Source organism: Neopelma chrysocephalum, unplaced genomic scaffold (assembly GCF_003984885.1).
Source record: "Neopelma chrysocephalum unplaced genomic scaffold, ASM398488v2 Primary Assembly neopelma1_59, whole genome shotgun sequence".
In the NCBI taxonomy this organism is placed as follows: Eukaryota; Metazoa; Chordata; class Aves; order Passeriformes; family Pipridae; genus Neopelma; species Neopelma chrysocephalum.
In genome coordinates this window covers 29,799,904-29,812,995 of record NW_020897714.1, presented here as the reverse complement: position 1 = coordinate 29,812,995, position 13,092 = coordinate 29,799,904, and the positions used below count along the sequence as shown (strand labels likewise).

General features: G+C 49.5%; 1 protein-coding gene across 2 annotated transcripts in view; it reads right to left on the bottom strand.

Moving 5' to 3' along the window:
* Positions 1–4,380: 4,380 nt before the first annotated feature.
* LOC113966265 (cat eye syndrome critical region protein 2) overlaps positions 4,381–13,092 on the bottom strand; it is a 101,811-nt gene continuing 93,099 nt past the window's right edge. For both annotated transcript variants that reach the window (XM_027680750.1, XM_027680752.1), the window contains 2 exons: positions 12,787–12,892; positions 4,381–12,505 (listed from right to left, as the gene is read on the bottom strand). In XM_027680750.1, coding sequence (XP_027536551.1) covers positions 12,500–12,505; positions 12,787–12,892 — 112 coding nt within the window. In that variant the 3' untranslated portion in view covers positions 4,381–12,499. The remainder of the gene's footprint in view (positions 12,506–12,786; positions 12,893–13,092) is intronic.

The window sequence follows — 13,092 nt, the reverse complement described above, 5'->3', positions numbered from 1 at the left end:
GAGATCAGAGGGAGGGGAGACAGGGGCAGGCAGCCAAGGGAGGCAGAGTAGACTGGTGTGCACCGGCTGCATTTCCTCAGGGGAAATTCATCTCAGATGCAGGTATGTCTTCAAAGGGGACATCGGGCTGCAGGGGAGCACGTGCTCCTGGGATGAATTGCCCCCCCTGGGAACTCCGGTAGAGAGGCAGGTGCCAGCCATTTCCCAGGGGATAGCTGTAGTTTGCCACTGATTTTCCTAACAAAACTTAGCGCTGCGGGATCTTCCAAAACCTCATGCAGCCTGGAAAAGCCAGGGACCATTAGCGGCTGAGGCTTTGCAGGCAGTAAATCTGCTGGCATCTCCCGTTTTGTCCAAGCTCCTGCTAGAGGAACGGTCCTGATGCAGCTGGCCAGTCTGCAGGGCTGGCTCTGGGCACAAGCCCTGCAAGACGTCCTTCCCCACTTTACTTTGCAATTGCAAATTGCAGCAAATTGCAATCCAGCATCCCTCTTGGGGGGAAAAGAAATTAAAGCAAACTCTCTCAAATCTCTCTGGCAGGAGTGGCACACACGGTGAAGTTTCCCTCACTGAATCCCACATCAGGAAGTCTGAGCTCCCAGCTGAGCCAGCTGGCAACCCCCCTGCCTCTTGACCAAACCCGAGGGGCAGAGCAGTGTCCTTGTGCCCCCTGCCCCTTGTAAAGGCACCCCCTCCTCTGCCAGCCAAAGGCAGCCCTCTCCCCCATCCTCGGTGTGGGTCAGGCAGAGGTTTGATGGATTGCAATCTTCCTCCACCACGGTCAAAACAAAGGTCACGGCCCGAGGAAATTGCAAACAACTTTTGCCCACCGGCCCCGGAAGAACGGGTGCACTCGTGACAAGGGGGTGAACTTTTTATGATCTCTCCACCCCGGCAGCCTCTTTGGGAAAGGAATTTTAAAAAGTGGCCAGGGAACATGTGGCCTCCGGGAGCCGACAGAGGGAGGAGGGGGCAGCCCTGAAACTCTGCTCCGGGCCCGTGGTAAGCCCCTGTCCCTGCCCCTTGCCACCTCCTCTCCTTCCTCCAGGAAAGCTGCTCTTATGTCTTTGCAAATACGGGGCCCTTGGGGGTTCCCATCTGGGTACCAGCCTTTAGGGCTCTTGTTAGGGTCCAGAACAGGTTTACATTTTTCTGTTAGTGCCTGGGAGACCCTAACATTCATTATGTGTGTGTATAAATATGCGGGCACCAACGCTGCACCTCAGACCGAGCTTATGGCTGGGAGCAAGGGGGTCGGGTCTGTTCCCAGCTGGCAGGGATGTGAGCTGCCCCACCGGGCAAATGGCTTTGCTTTGCCTTCCTGTGCCCATGGCTTCTCCATCAAACAAACACTGCAGCAGCTTTGAGGGCTGGAGGAGACACAGCAGGGTCCCACCCCTCCAAAGACCCCCGGCTGCTTGGAGAAGTTGCATTTTACATCCCAACGTGGGACAAAAATCTGAATTTCGAATTTATGAGTGCATATATTTTTCCTAATACTTATAAGTAAACATTTCAGTGAGTAGAAATTGTTTTAGCCCAAAACCGAGTCTTCCTGAGCTACCCCAAATGCCTTAGTCCTGCCTTTCAGTGCAAGGTAGTGTCTCCCATGCTAAAGTGTGGTGACTAATAGGAAAATTCAAGATGGGAACTTTACCTGCAAGATTCTTTATTTTTTGGGAAATACATAAAGCCAACCCTCCCCTTCCAAAAAAAAAAAAAAAAGAAAACAACAAACCATTGATGGGTGCAAAGGCACTCTGGGTCTTCCCCCACCACTAGGTCACCCCAAAGATGCATCATCCATCAAACTTCAGCAAAGCCTGCCTGGAGTCTGAGTTCTCCCCAGGGGCTACTCCATAACAGGGTGGGGGATATGAAGAGCCCACATCCAAACTGGGCACTAAACAAGTCCCTGTTGAAACTGGTTCATCCAATCCATCCCCAAGTCAAGCCTACATGAAGTAGTGAGTTGCTTTGAAATGGCTGCACAAAAAAATCTGGGTTTGGGAAGCATCCCAGCTCTCCAGGAGAAGGAGGCTAGAGGGAAAGTCAAGAGTTTAAAGCCTCAGTCTAAGAGCTCAGGAAAGCTCACTCTGTGCAAGGGGGCAGGGGTAGCTTTGCCAACCCATGGAGGCAAGGAAAGAAGAGAAGAATCAAGAATTGTGGACAGCAGAAAGTAGAAAGAAAAGGTAAAAAAAATAGGGGGATTCATGGCTTAGTTTGGTGCTGCCTGTTACCCTCATGATAGCATCTCATCAAAGTTAGGATGTGGCATTTCCTATAGCACAGATAAGCTTTGTCTTTGCCTGGACTGCAAGGCAGCTCTAAAAGCTGCCCCTTCCCCAGGACTGGTTCCAATTAGTGCTGACTCCACTCAGTGCTGGCTTAGCCCCAGGATTAAAAATCTTCCCGTGCCAATCCCCTCTGACCCAAACACTTCCTGGGACTGATAGGGCGACCAAATTCCTCCCCTTCCTAAATTGGACAGCTTGCTCTCGTCACCCCTGCAGAGGGGAGAGGGGGAAGGGGGTTATGTGACAGAGAGCAGCCCTTCATCCTCCCCAGGAACAAGGAGCCAAGTTCCTTGGATGGCCTTTGCAGGGCCTGGAGCTGCAGCCATGCTGGGAAGTGCCCAGCTGGGATGTTTGGCTTCATCTGCCTGCCCTGGGCAGCAGGGGCAGGCAGCTCTGACACCCAGCTGGTGGTTTTGGGGTACTCAAGATGTCATCACATCTCAGGCTCCTCCCAGTGCCCATGATGGGAATGTGCTCACACTTGTTCTTGCTCCTGGGAGCTTCTTGCATAAAATATGCAAGTATGTGGAAGGATAAGTCACTCCCAGATCCAGCCATGGAGGTGAGGCCCCAAGGGCAGGGATGCCCTGAGGATTTAGTCTGGGCAACTAGAAAACAACAAACCACTGATGGGTGCAAAGGCACTCTGGTTCTTCCCCCACCACTAGGTATCCCCCAAAAATGCATCATCCATCAACTTTAGCAAAGCCTGCCTGGGGTCTGAGCTCTCCCCAGATCACTTATCTTTGGAAAATGCTGACAGCCTCAGGGGATGAACTCTGCTGCTTAGGGCACACAAAGAGGAGCTGTGAGGACAGGACGAGGCCCCTGGTTGGGTCAGCAAATGTGGGGTCCCATGTCAGGGACAAACATTTCGTGAGCATCACTTTGCAGAGGCAGCTTTGGTGCTGAGAGCAGGGGAGAGAGCTTGCTGGGCTTGGGAGCAGCCCCCGCCCCAGGGAGGCTCTGGCAGGAGGGGCACATGGAGCCCATGGAGTGAGCAGGCTGCAGCTGCAAAGCTGTTTTGGCAGGAGGAGATGTGTCTGTTACCAGCCCTGGAGGAGACAGAGGGAGCTGGAGAGGAAAGGGAAGGGGCCTGCAGTGTGCACCCAGGAGCCTTTGGCCTTCTGCTGCTCATCCCCCCATGCCCTCTTTTGCTGGCACCAGCTTTTAAGGATCATTGCTTCGATTTTGTCCTGATGCAAAGCTGCTGAATCAGCAGAACTGAGCAAGTTATTTATTCAGGGACCAGCTGAGCAAGGGCCAAGTGCAAGCTGCCTCCATGCACCTACAGCTGGCACCTTCCAGCATGAAAACAGCACAGCCAGTTCCTGGTTTTGATGCCGAAACCCCTGTGAGAGAGAGCCAAGTTGCCTTTAAACACTTCTCTGCTGGGAGGGCTGCAGCCCCTGCCCCATCTCACATGAGAGATTTAATAAACAGCAAATGGCAAGTGACCTTTTGGGTCCAATATGGATTTGGACCACCGTGCATGAGCTTGAAAGGCTTCCCATTCCTCCAACAGCCCCCGAGGGCCATCATACCCTGTGCTGCTCAGCATTAAAGCAGCACAAAGGGGAACCACATAGGCTACACCAGCTCCTCCTTCACAGCAGCATCGCTCCACGGGCTTTACTCAAGGGCAGGCACTGCTTTTAAAGCACAGAGGCTTCACACAAGTGTGGGGGACCAGACTACCTGCACCCCAAAGCCATGTGGTGTTTTGGGGAGAGAGGCAGGCTTTCCAGCACACCTGGGCTGCAGGAAAACCCACAGCCCACCAGGGACTTAGGAGGGAAAGCAGTGACACCATCGCCTTTCCACAACTGGGTTGTTCATAGGCAGACAGCTGTGCTTCAGAACGGGAAATGATCCCAATTAGCTTTCCAGGTGCTCTCTTGTAAATGGATTTCAGGTGGTACAACCGTGTCTGACTGCAGTCCAGGGCTTTGTCTCTGAAAAAAGCCCTCTGTGTTACCATCCCACCCCCATCCGCTTCCCCTTACAAAGAAAGAGGGAGACCATCCAGGAGACAAGAAAACACACATACGGCAAGGGTGATTGCTATTTTAAGAACGTACTTTATACAAAATAACCAATTTATATGGAAATAAAATCTACAGACCTCCAAGGATCAAGATTTTAAAAAAGTTCTTTAAAAAAATTACCCAACACACAGTATTAAACTAACTATTGAGGTAACTGTCGCTCTTGGGGAACAAAGGTAATCAGCAGACCAAGACAAAATATACACAATATAAAAATAAATAGCATTCCCCTTTCCAGTATTGACCAGGAAAGTTCACACAACTTTGCAGCAGCAGGAGAGAGAAGAGGATCCCTGACACTGTGCTCTACGGGATGGGGAGGGAGGCAGGGGTGAGAACCAGGGCTCCTGGGCAGCAGGTGATGGAGAGGTGCAGCACCTGAGCTCCTGCTGGGGAAAGAAGTGCTGGGGCAAGCAGCTCCAGCATGAACTCCTTCTTGCACTGAGAAACTTAGGCTATTAAATCCAGCCTTCCATAAACAGCACGGGCAGCTGCCCAGCCCAGTTTCTACTTGAGTCAAAGACAAGCAAGACCAGTCCTTGAGTGTTACATCCCACCCCCAGCAAGGCGTGCCAGTGCAGAACCCCACGCAGGTCAGATTCCCCCACAGAGGGACACAGGCAGAGGTCGTTTTCACAGCTTGGTGTGGGAGGTCTCTGCTGCAGCATCAGCTCACCCTCCCGTCGCCCTGGGACAGTTGCAAGCAGTTGACAAGGGCCAGGCTTTTGCCCCATGGCCTCTTAGACCCCTCCCTGCCCAACAACAAAAAACACAGCAACATAAGAACAGCCTCACCCAAAAAAAGAAAGGCCCCCGTTTTCTCCTTGTGCCCCCGACAGACAGATTACATTCTTTACAAACTTACAATAATACAAAAAAAAAAAAAAACAACAAAAAAACCAACGTTACCCAACTTCAGAAAAATGAATGGACGTAGTGGCATCGGCTCTCCTGCCTCCCCCATCAATGCCAAGTGAAGCAGCAGTGGGTCACTCTCCTCCCCCAGAGGCATTAAATCAGTGGTCCACCCACCCCTTGCTCCATGGCAGCAACAGGCAACCCCTCTTACATGTGCTCTGCTTTGTGGATGAGGCTCAGCTTTACCAACTTGCTCCCTCCTCTTTCTGCCTTCTCAAACACAGAATCAGCAACCAGCTCTCTCAGGGTTACCTAAATCAACCCGCCAGTCTCTGGGAAAGCAGGAATGTGGCACAGATAAAATACAGGGCCACAGAAAGCATCTTGCTTCCCACTGAAACTGTGAAGCCCGGCAGCATGTTCCATAGCCATCCACTCCGTGAAACAGCGTGGGAACATCAAAGTTGCACTGCTGCACATTATTATTGCTTGGAAAAAGATCAGGCAGCAATGTTCATTGATAGATCATGGAAGAGAGACAAGAGTTTTCACAGTAGTACAGAGTATATATTTTTAATCTAAACCCCCTTGGAAGCAGACACGCCAGGACCATGTGTTGGAACCCTGCAGAGGGACCAGGAGCAAATCCTTGTGCTGGCAGAGGGACAGACATCGCTGTGCCAGGGTGGCAAAGCCCAGGGGCACACGAGAGAACACTCGTGAGCCACTGAGGACACCTTAATTTCATGAGGAGAGTAAATGTGTTCTCCCCACCTGCTGTCTGTATGCCTGTGCAGAGGAGACAGCTGGCAAGTTCAACCTTCTGCCCCTGTGCTCGCGTGGGCAGTGAGCTTTCATCTCTGCACTTGACAGCAACCGACTGCAGCGAAGCGAGCAGAGGGAAAGAAACTTGAAAGCTAGGAAGCAAGGAGAGGGGAAGTGTTGGCATATGACACAAAAGGGGATCAGAGGACTTTTCAGACTAGAAGTTGAGGCCTGAGCTCCTGTAGCTGCCTAGCTGACTTCAGAAAGGGAGATCACTTCCTCTGCCATGTTCCAAAATGTTTGAGGGCACCACGTGTTTGTGTGCCTCCTAATCATTTGATGCCCAAAGGAGTCCTTTATGGTTGTCTGGTCTAACTTTGTTCACAACAAGGGAATTTTACCCACACAGAGCCAGTTCCACTTTAATTTAGAAGATATTCCACTTACTGCCCTTCTGCTAAGTGAGCCAAGTATTTCCAAATAAAAGGGGCAAAGGACAGAGGGGCTTGCTAGAGTTAGTGAAAATCCCAATTAAGCCTCAGCCCTAACTAATCCTTTGTCCCCTCTTCCACTGGTGGACATAGCCCTTGCTCTCTCCTGGATGCACAGTCTACTTTGATATCCATGCTTCAAAAAGAGGAAGACCTTTGCCAAAAGAAATCGAGGCCACTGCTGCAAATGAAGGAAAAGAGCCCTCAGTCAATGCCAGATCAGCAGTGTTAAATCTACAAAACACTCCATGGTCTCTCAAATCCTGCATGTGAGCCGAGGCAGGACAGTCACCAAAAAGGGAACAGCACCACACAGCTCGCTACAACCTCTGCTTCAAAGGTACGCTTGGATGTTACCTAGTTTCAAATAAAACCTCTGTCCTGAACCTCCTTGCCCAGGGGTGGACTGAGCCTTGCTCTTGTCATCCCCGGGAGCTCCTATGGGGAGACAGCTGGAAGTGGGTCCTTCCCCAGCTCTTTTTCAGAGCGGGAGGTGGGCAGCAGGCAGAGAGTGAAAACCGGAGCGCGCAGTTCATTATGTGCCGGTTAAAAGCGTTTTCCTTCCGCATGGGCGGCAGGGGTCCTGCCAAGCCCCAGTGTGCTCACCCCCATCTGTATGTTAAACAGGTACAGATGGGGAAAGGCTGGAAGGTCAACGTTTGAGATGCTTTCTCGGCTACAATGAGCACACGCTCTCAAAGCTTGTCACATGGCCTGCAGCTGCAACCCCACTTTCCCAGCCTGCTATCTCAATCTCGGCCTCACGGAAAGGATACGGCTCCCACACACCTGCTCTCCAACAGCCAGCACCTGACTCAAGGCAAAACAGGAATTCTGCAAGAGCAAACTTCTCTGCCACTGATGCACCGCAGTAAAAACTTTTTAAGGGGTTGCCCTGATTAAGTGCAGGCCCAGTTGTGTGGTTGCTCTGCAGTGAGGGGAACCAGGAGCAACTACACTGTCACAAATTCCCCTGCTGTTCTTCTCCTCCAAGCCACCCCTTGGGATGACACTTCTTTGTCACTCAGTTCAGCACCTTCTCTGAAATTCCACAGTTCATACAGCAACACAGTCTTCTTGGAAAAAGAAAGCAGAACAAAGCCATCAAGAACAAAGAAACAGCCCTAGTTGAACACAGAGATGCACAAAAGCCTGACAGAGACCAGTGGAGGAAATAAAGGGAGGTTGTTTTCTAATTATACTTTCATTTTAAATGGAGAAGTGTTGGGGTGAGAAGCTTCAGGAGAGCTGCCTCAGTCAGCAGAATGAAAGACAGCCTCTGTGACTAGCTTTCAGATAAGACATCAAGAAGCTGATAGCTCTCCAAGACCCCGAGAAACCACACTTACAAAAATATACACAGGCGATTTGCTTTGGAAAGTCTGCATGGGAAAGGCATTTGGCAGACGAGAAAGAATCAGAAGCTCTTCCAAGAAAAGTGTCTCCATGTACTTTAAAGTCACAAATCCAACCAGTTGGGCCTTGAAGCCTTAAATTTACTTTCCCCTTTTGTCCTCCTCATTGCAGGCTGGTGCCTTGGATTGCTACTGAGTGGTTTGGTGGGATACACCATGGAATTTACAGACTGCAAACTTCTGCTAAACACAGCTACAAGTCACTGTGAAGCCTCAGTGACTGCCCTTTCAGTTGAATTGCCTGGGCCTGTCCTACTCTAAGACGTCCAAAGCTTCAGAGTCCCTGGGGCAGTTTATACAGTGGCCTTTGCAAAAGCAACTTGACATCTTGGGAGCTTGGGAACACCACACACCACTTACAAAGGACAAGGTGGTGGGGAGAGCAAGGTGCTAAAAAGCCAGAGTGGCATACAAAGGTCTTCTGAGAATATTGGAAATTTTTGTCATGCTTCAGCATGGCCAACATCATCATTGTTCTGTGTATTATATAGTCTTGTTTAACATGAAATCCATAATTATAGCAAAATACATCCTCTGTGTGGAAAAAGTAATAGCTACAGGAAACTTTGCAAAGTTACCAGCTCAGGATGCTTTCTGAGAAAGGACCAACTGGTAATATATTGCGCTACAACAATGCTGGGGGGTGAGTCAGAGGGCTTCCAACGAGTGACCAGAATTTCTCTGTATTGTGTTAAAATATTATTTAAGACAGTGACACAAGTATGGCACTCAAAAGCCAGGTTATTTTAAAATGCAGCTGCACTTCTCCTGCATTACATGCCAACCCATGGCAAAAACCACCACTCTGTACACAAAGAGCTGCCATTTTACTCTCTCCTAAATCCCTCAAACCTGTCTCCTTCACAATATCTACAAAGCAGCCCTGTGCAGTATGGCTTGGGAAACCATAAACTATAAAATTCACATTATCTGCTCCTCCCCGTACATTTCCACTGGTGTTTCACCCCACCACTCTCTTCAGAGCCCTGTGCCCTCTGAGGGGTGCCAGTTTTCTGTGATTTGCTGATTGTGCCTAGCAAAATAGAGCTCTAATTTTGGGGGGGTTCCCTAGACATTATAACAGGAAAACCCCCAAAACCCCACTTATGAAGAAAGCATTTGAAAGTCTGGAGATTCTGAGCTAAGGTTCCACAACCAGCTCTCCATCCCAGCATGTCCTGTCCTCAGGATAGCCCTATCCCTGTAGCCCAGCCATTGTTCCCCCTATGCTATATTAGTACTTTTCTAATAGAAACCATCTGTCCTCACAACAGCAGCTTGTTAGTCTCTTTAATAAGAATTACTGACTACATCAAAAGCCATTTACCTAGAAACCCTCCCAGGAGGAGACAGCTTCACTACTCTCTTTTGTCTACCACCTGCAAGACAAATCTTTCCCCCAGACTTGCATTATGTCAGGTAAGGGAAAATATCTTCCTGTTGCACACTCCATACAGGTTCCTTGGGGTATCTATCACTATTTAACACTCCACTGTGCTCTCCAGGCAGGTCACAAGCAATTCTTGCCTTTCTTGTTCAGCCCCTGTTTTGGCCTGGGCTTGGTACTCATCCAGACGCTGTGACCACTAGAACCATGTTTTCAGTGCCAGTTCCAGCTGAAGTGTGCTTCAGCTTGCTTGGGGACTTTTTACAGCTTCTAAAAGCCTCCTGTTCCACAACGTTCACAATGAGCTGAATGAAAGGCACTTCAAATATTTGGGTGGCTGTCTGTGATACAGAGGACACAGGCTGAAGTATGGCAGGGATTGTTTGCAGGATCTACATTCACATTTCTAGAGTTTTGAATACTTTGCTACAAGTCATATTTTACCATTCATCTGTTTTTAAATGTACAGTGAACCCAAAGATTATTTTACAAGGAGAAGCAACTGCATTCTTGTTTGTCCCAGGTTTATTGTCTTGAAGAGCAGTTCTACTTGCACAGTTTTTTATAAATACCTACCACTGCTTCAGTATCTCCTTTCAGTGAAGGACCAAGAGCTGCCTTTGGAGCAGCTGGGGCACCTCTGAAAACCAACTACCAGCTGAAGAGCCAGCAGCAATCCCTCAGATATGGGACAAATTCAGAAGAGCCATAGCATAATGTTCTTGGCTGGGGAGAGCAGTCACCCACTTCTCAGTCAAAGGACAACCTTCAGGATCATCTATTCCAGTTTATATAAATCCACCAGTGACAACTGCTCCCTGACAGATGAACACAACTGAAAAGAAAAACCACACCAAAAAATCACCTTCCTTTTCCTAATGTAATGGCATCTATAGATAGATATTGTAAGTAATTCACATTACATTGACATCTTCCTTTGCAGAGGAGCCAGCTGTCCCAGGCAACTCACTGGCTTTAAGCAGCCAGCAGCTACAGTTCACAGGCTGGCTGCAGCAGAGGGTGAGAACTGCAGCTGTAAGATGAATTTTAGTTCCTGTTAGGCTTGGAAAATGCCTTGGACTTACACAGCTCATCAGAGGCAAAAGTACTGCAACAACAGAGCAGTGAGGCTCATTGGTAAGAGGGCACTAACACAGCAGTCCTTCCATGTTCTAACTATTTCAGGAAAGGGTAATTTCTCATCTTTTAGGCTTTGTGTGCTTCCAAAAGCTTAGGACAGAAGGAGTAATGACAGTCAGATGCTACCTGCCATTTGCTTGAACAGCTTTGCCAGCACATGGTAGATCTACACAAAGTGGGACAAAGGTGGTGCAGTCACAGATGTTAAACCCAGCTAAAGATTCAGGTGATGGCACCATCCAAGACAAGAAAGCAGCCAGAAAAATTCTCCAGAAACCTGGAGACAAAGTCCCTCCCCATGCTGGTACCACAGACTAAAGGGCATGCTGCTCTGTCCTCCTTCTGCTGCCACTTGTGCTCTTGCTAGCATACTCTATCTGACACACTGGCACATCCTCCTGTAAACTGCACCACTGTCCCCACCCCAGTGCAACCAGCTGCCTGCCCACTCAGGTTACGGTCCCAGCAAGTCTTGCTGCCCAGTCTTGTAGAGTAACAACTCCCCAGCTCCCCCAAGAATAGCCAACTGTGTGTGCCTGTTAGCTTTAAGATGTGAATAAATGCAGATGGGAGTCCTGCTAAACTTCCTTGAACACCAGTGGTTGTCAAGATGCTGGCACAGAGAGGATCCCCAGTACAGTACTAGTGAGAAGAGCCCCTGCAGACTGTGCACAGGGAAGCTGCCACTAGTCCTGTAGGACTGTGCTACGTCATCAATGAAGACAAAAAAACCACCTCAACTTGAGCACACAGCCCTCCTGTCCCCCAGCCCCTGAGCTGTGCCACCTTAACACCTGACTTTGAACCAGTGCTTTCTGATTCACCTGCGACTTGCGAATGCCAAATCCAACTCCACAGGCCAACAAATGGCTCACACTGCAGTAATCCTACCATTCCCCCAAGGCAGCCTCTTGCTCCTCCTCCTCAGCAAGCAAGAGTGGTCAGGGAGCCTGTGGTACTTTCTGCTTTGCTGCTGCTAAGAAGTGAATATAACCCAGGGTCAGAGAAACAAAGGTGGGGACTTGGCTCCTCTCCTCAAGCAGCAGGGCAGTACAGATTTGCACGAAGTTTGTTCTACTGGATGGGTGCAGCAGCACCCACAGCTGTGCCAGTTTCACCAAAATAAGTCTTAAGATGACCAGTTATGCCATTTTCTGTTTCCTAGAGCACGCATTTCTCCTATCAGAAAAAGGCAGGGAGAAGGGTCCTGTACTAGCAGAAGGGACAATGCCATGAGTGTCCTGCCCTGGTTTCAGTTCCTGGTCCTGGTTTCCTTGTTCCCCCATGATGACAGGAGCTGGAAGTGCACTCAGGCCCTGGATCCAGAGGGGTGGAGATGGGGGTGAGAAGGGAAGGAGGAAGAAGGCAAGAGAAAGTGGAGGACATGTTATACTCCTGAGCAATTCACGCTATTAAGTCAACCAACTGTCGGGTCATGTCTTGGTTGCAGAGGACAGGAAGGAGGACAGCAAGTCATCCATCACACATTCCCTCGCCTCTCCCTGGTCCCCCCTGAACCCTCACCCTATCCTGAAAGATTTCAGTGTGATATGATTGTAAACAGTTAACGATTCCTCCAGTGCTAAGCCCACTACAAGCTGGGCCCACCCCCTCCCCCATTATGTACAATACATTCACCAACAACAGAAATTTATTTAGAAAGGCAACAGGTTAAATTCTGTAAACTGGATCCAGCTCCAAAACACACACGTTAATACTACAAGTAAAATTTCATCATCGTCCTCTTCCACCCTGAAAAATATACCTGAGTTTAGCAGTCAATGAAAGTTTCCGTCCCCACCCCCGCCCTCCCCACCCGAAAATTCCCCCAAACCCTGAATGAGACGCAGTCTCCGGTCACGGAAAGCCACTAGTTTGCGGTGCTCGCCCTTGTGGTGGTGAGCCAGCTGCTCGGCTGGCTGGGGCCCAGCACCGCCCCGGGTTTCCAACACAAAAGCCGTCACGGCACCATGTTCCACAGACCCAGGAAGCTACATGCTGCTCGGGCGAGGGGAGGATGGGAGGAAGGCCTGCCCCTCCTCCTGGGTGTCCAAATCATGTGTGGCTTTCGTCTTCATGAGGTCCTTCCTTCCTCGGACTAGCTCTGAAAGAGGAAGAACAAGGGTTGGAAGCTTTAACTGGCAGCTGTAGAAAGGAGTGACCTCACGATTGCATGCAACCAGTTCAAGGTAGCACTATCAATCTGCCTAGGTTATGTTTTGCAGCCAGCTAAGACTTTAGAGACATTCCCAACTCCTTTGCATAGCAGTAGCTAATTTCCCAGCTTCCTCCAGTTCTTCCCACTCTAATCAAACACTTTACTCCTTTAACCAGTGGGAAGAGAAAGACTTGCATTTCAGCTCTGCTCTCTCTAGCAGTCCTTACTTGATCCAGAGGCAGCACTGATGGTTTTTGTGATGTCAAATCTTCCCGGGACATTGTTGCTGTAGGCATCTTCGGGAAGGGAACTTGAGCCTGATGCATTTGCATTCTGGAGTCAGGTTGAATGGAGAGAATTTTAGCACATGAATATCAGGAGCAAATCCCTACTCTTAGTTCAAACTACTACATTGAATGCATACATACAACATTAGCATACAAGCATGCAGTCTTGTGTATTCCTCTGTCTGGTTTCCTCCCAAAACACAACCCTTAATCCATGCCACTCCCCCCAAAGGCTTAGCTGTAATC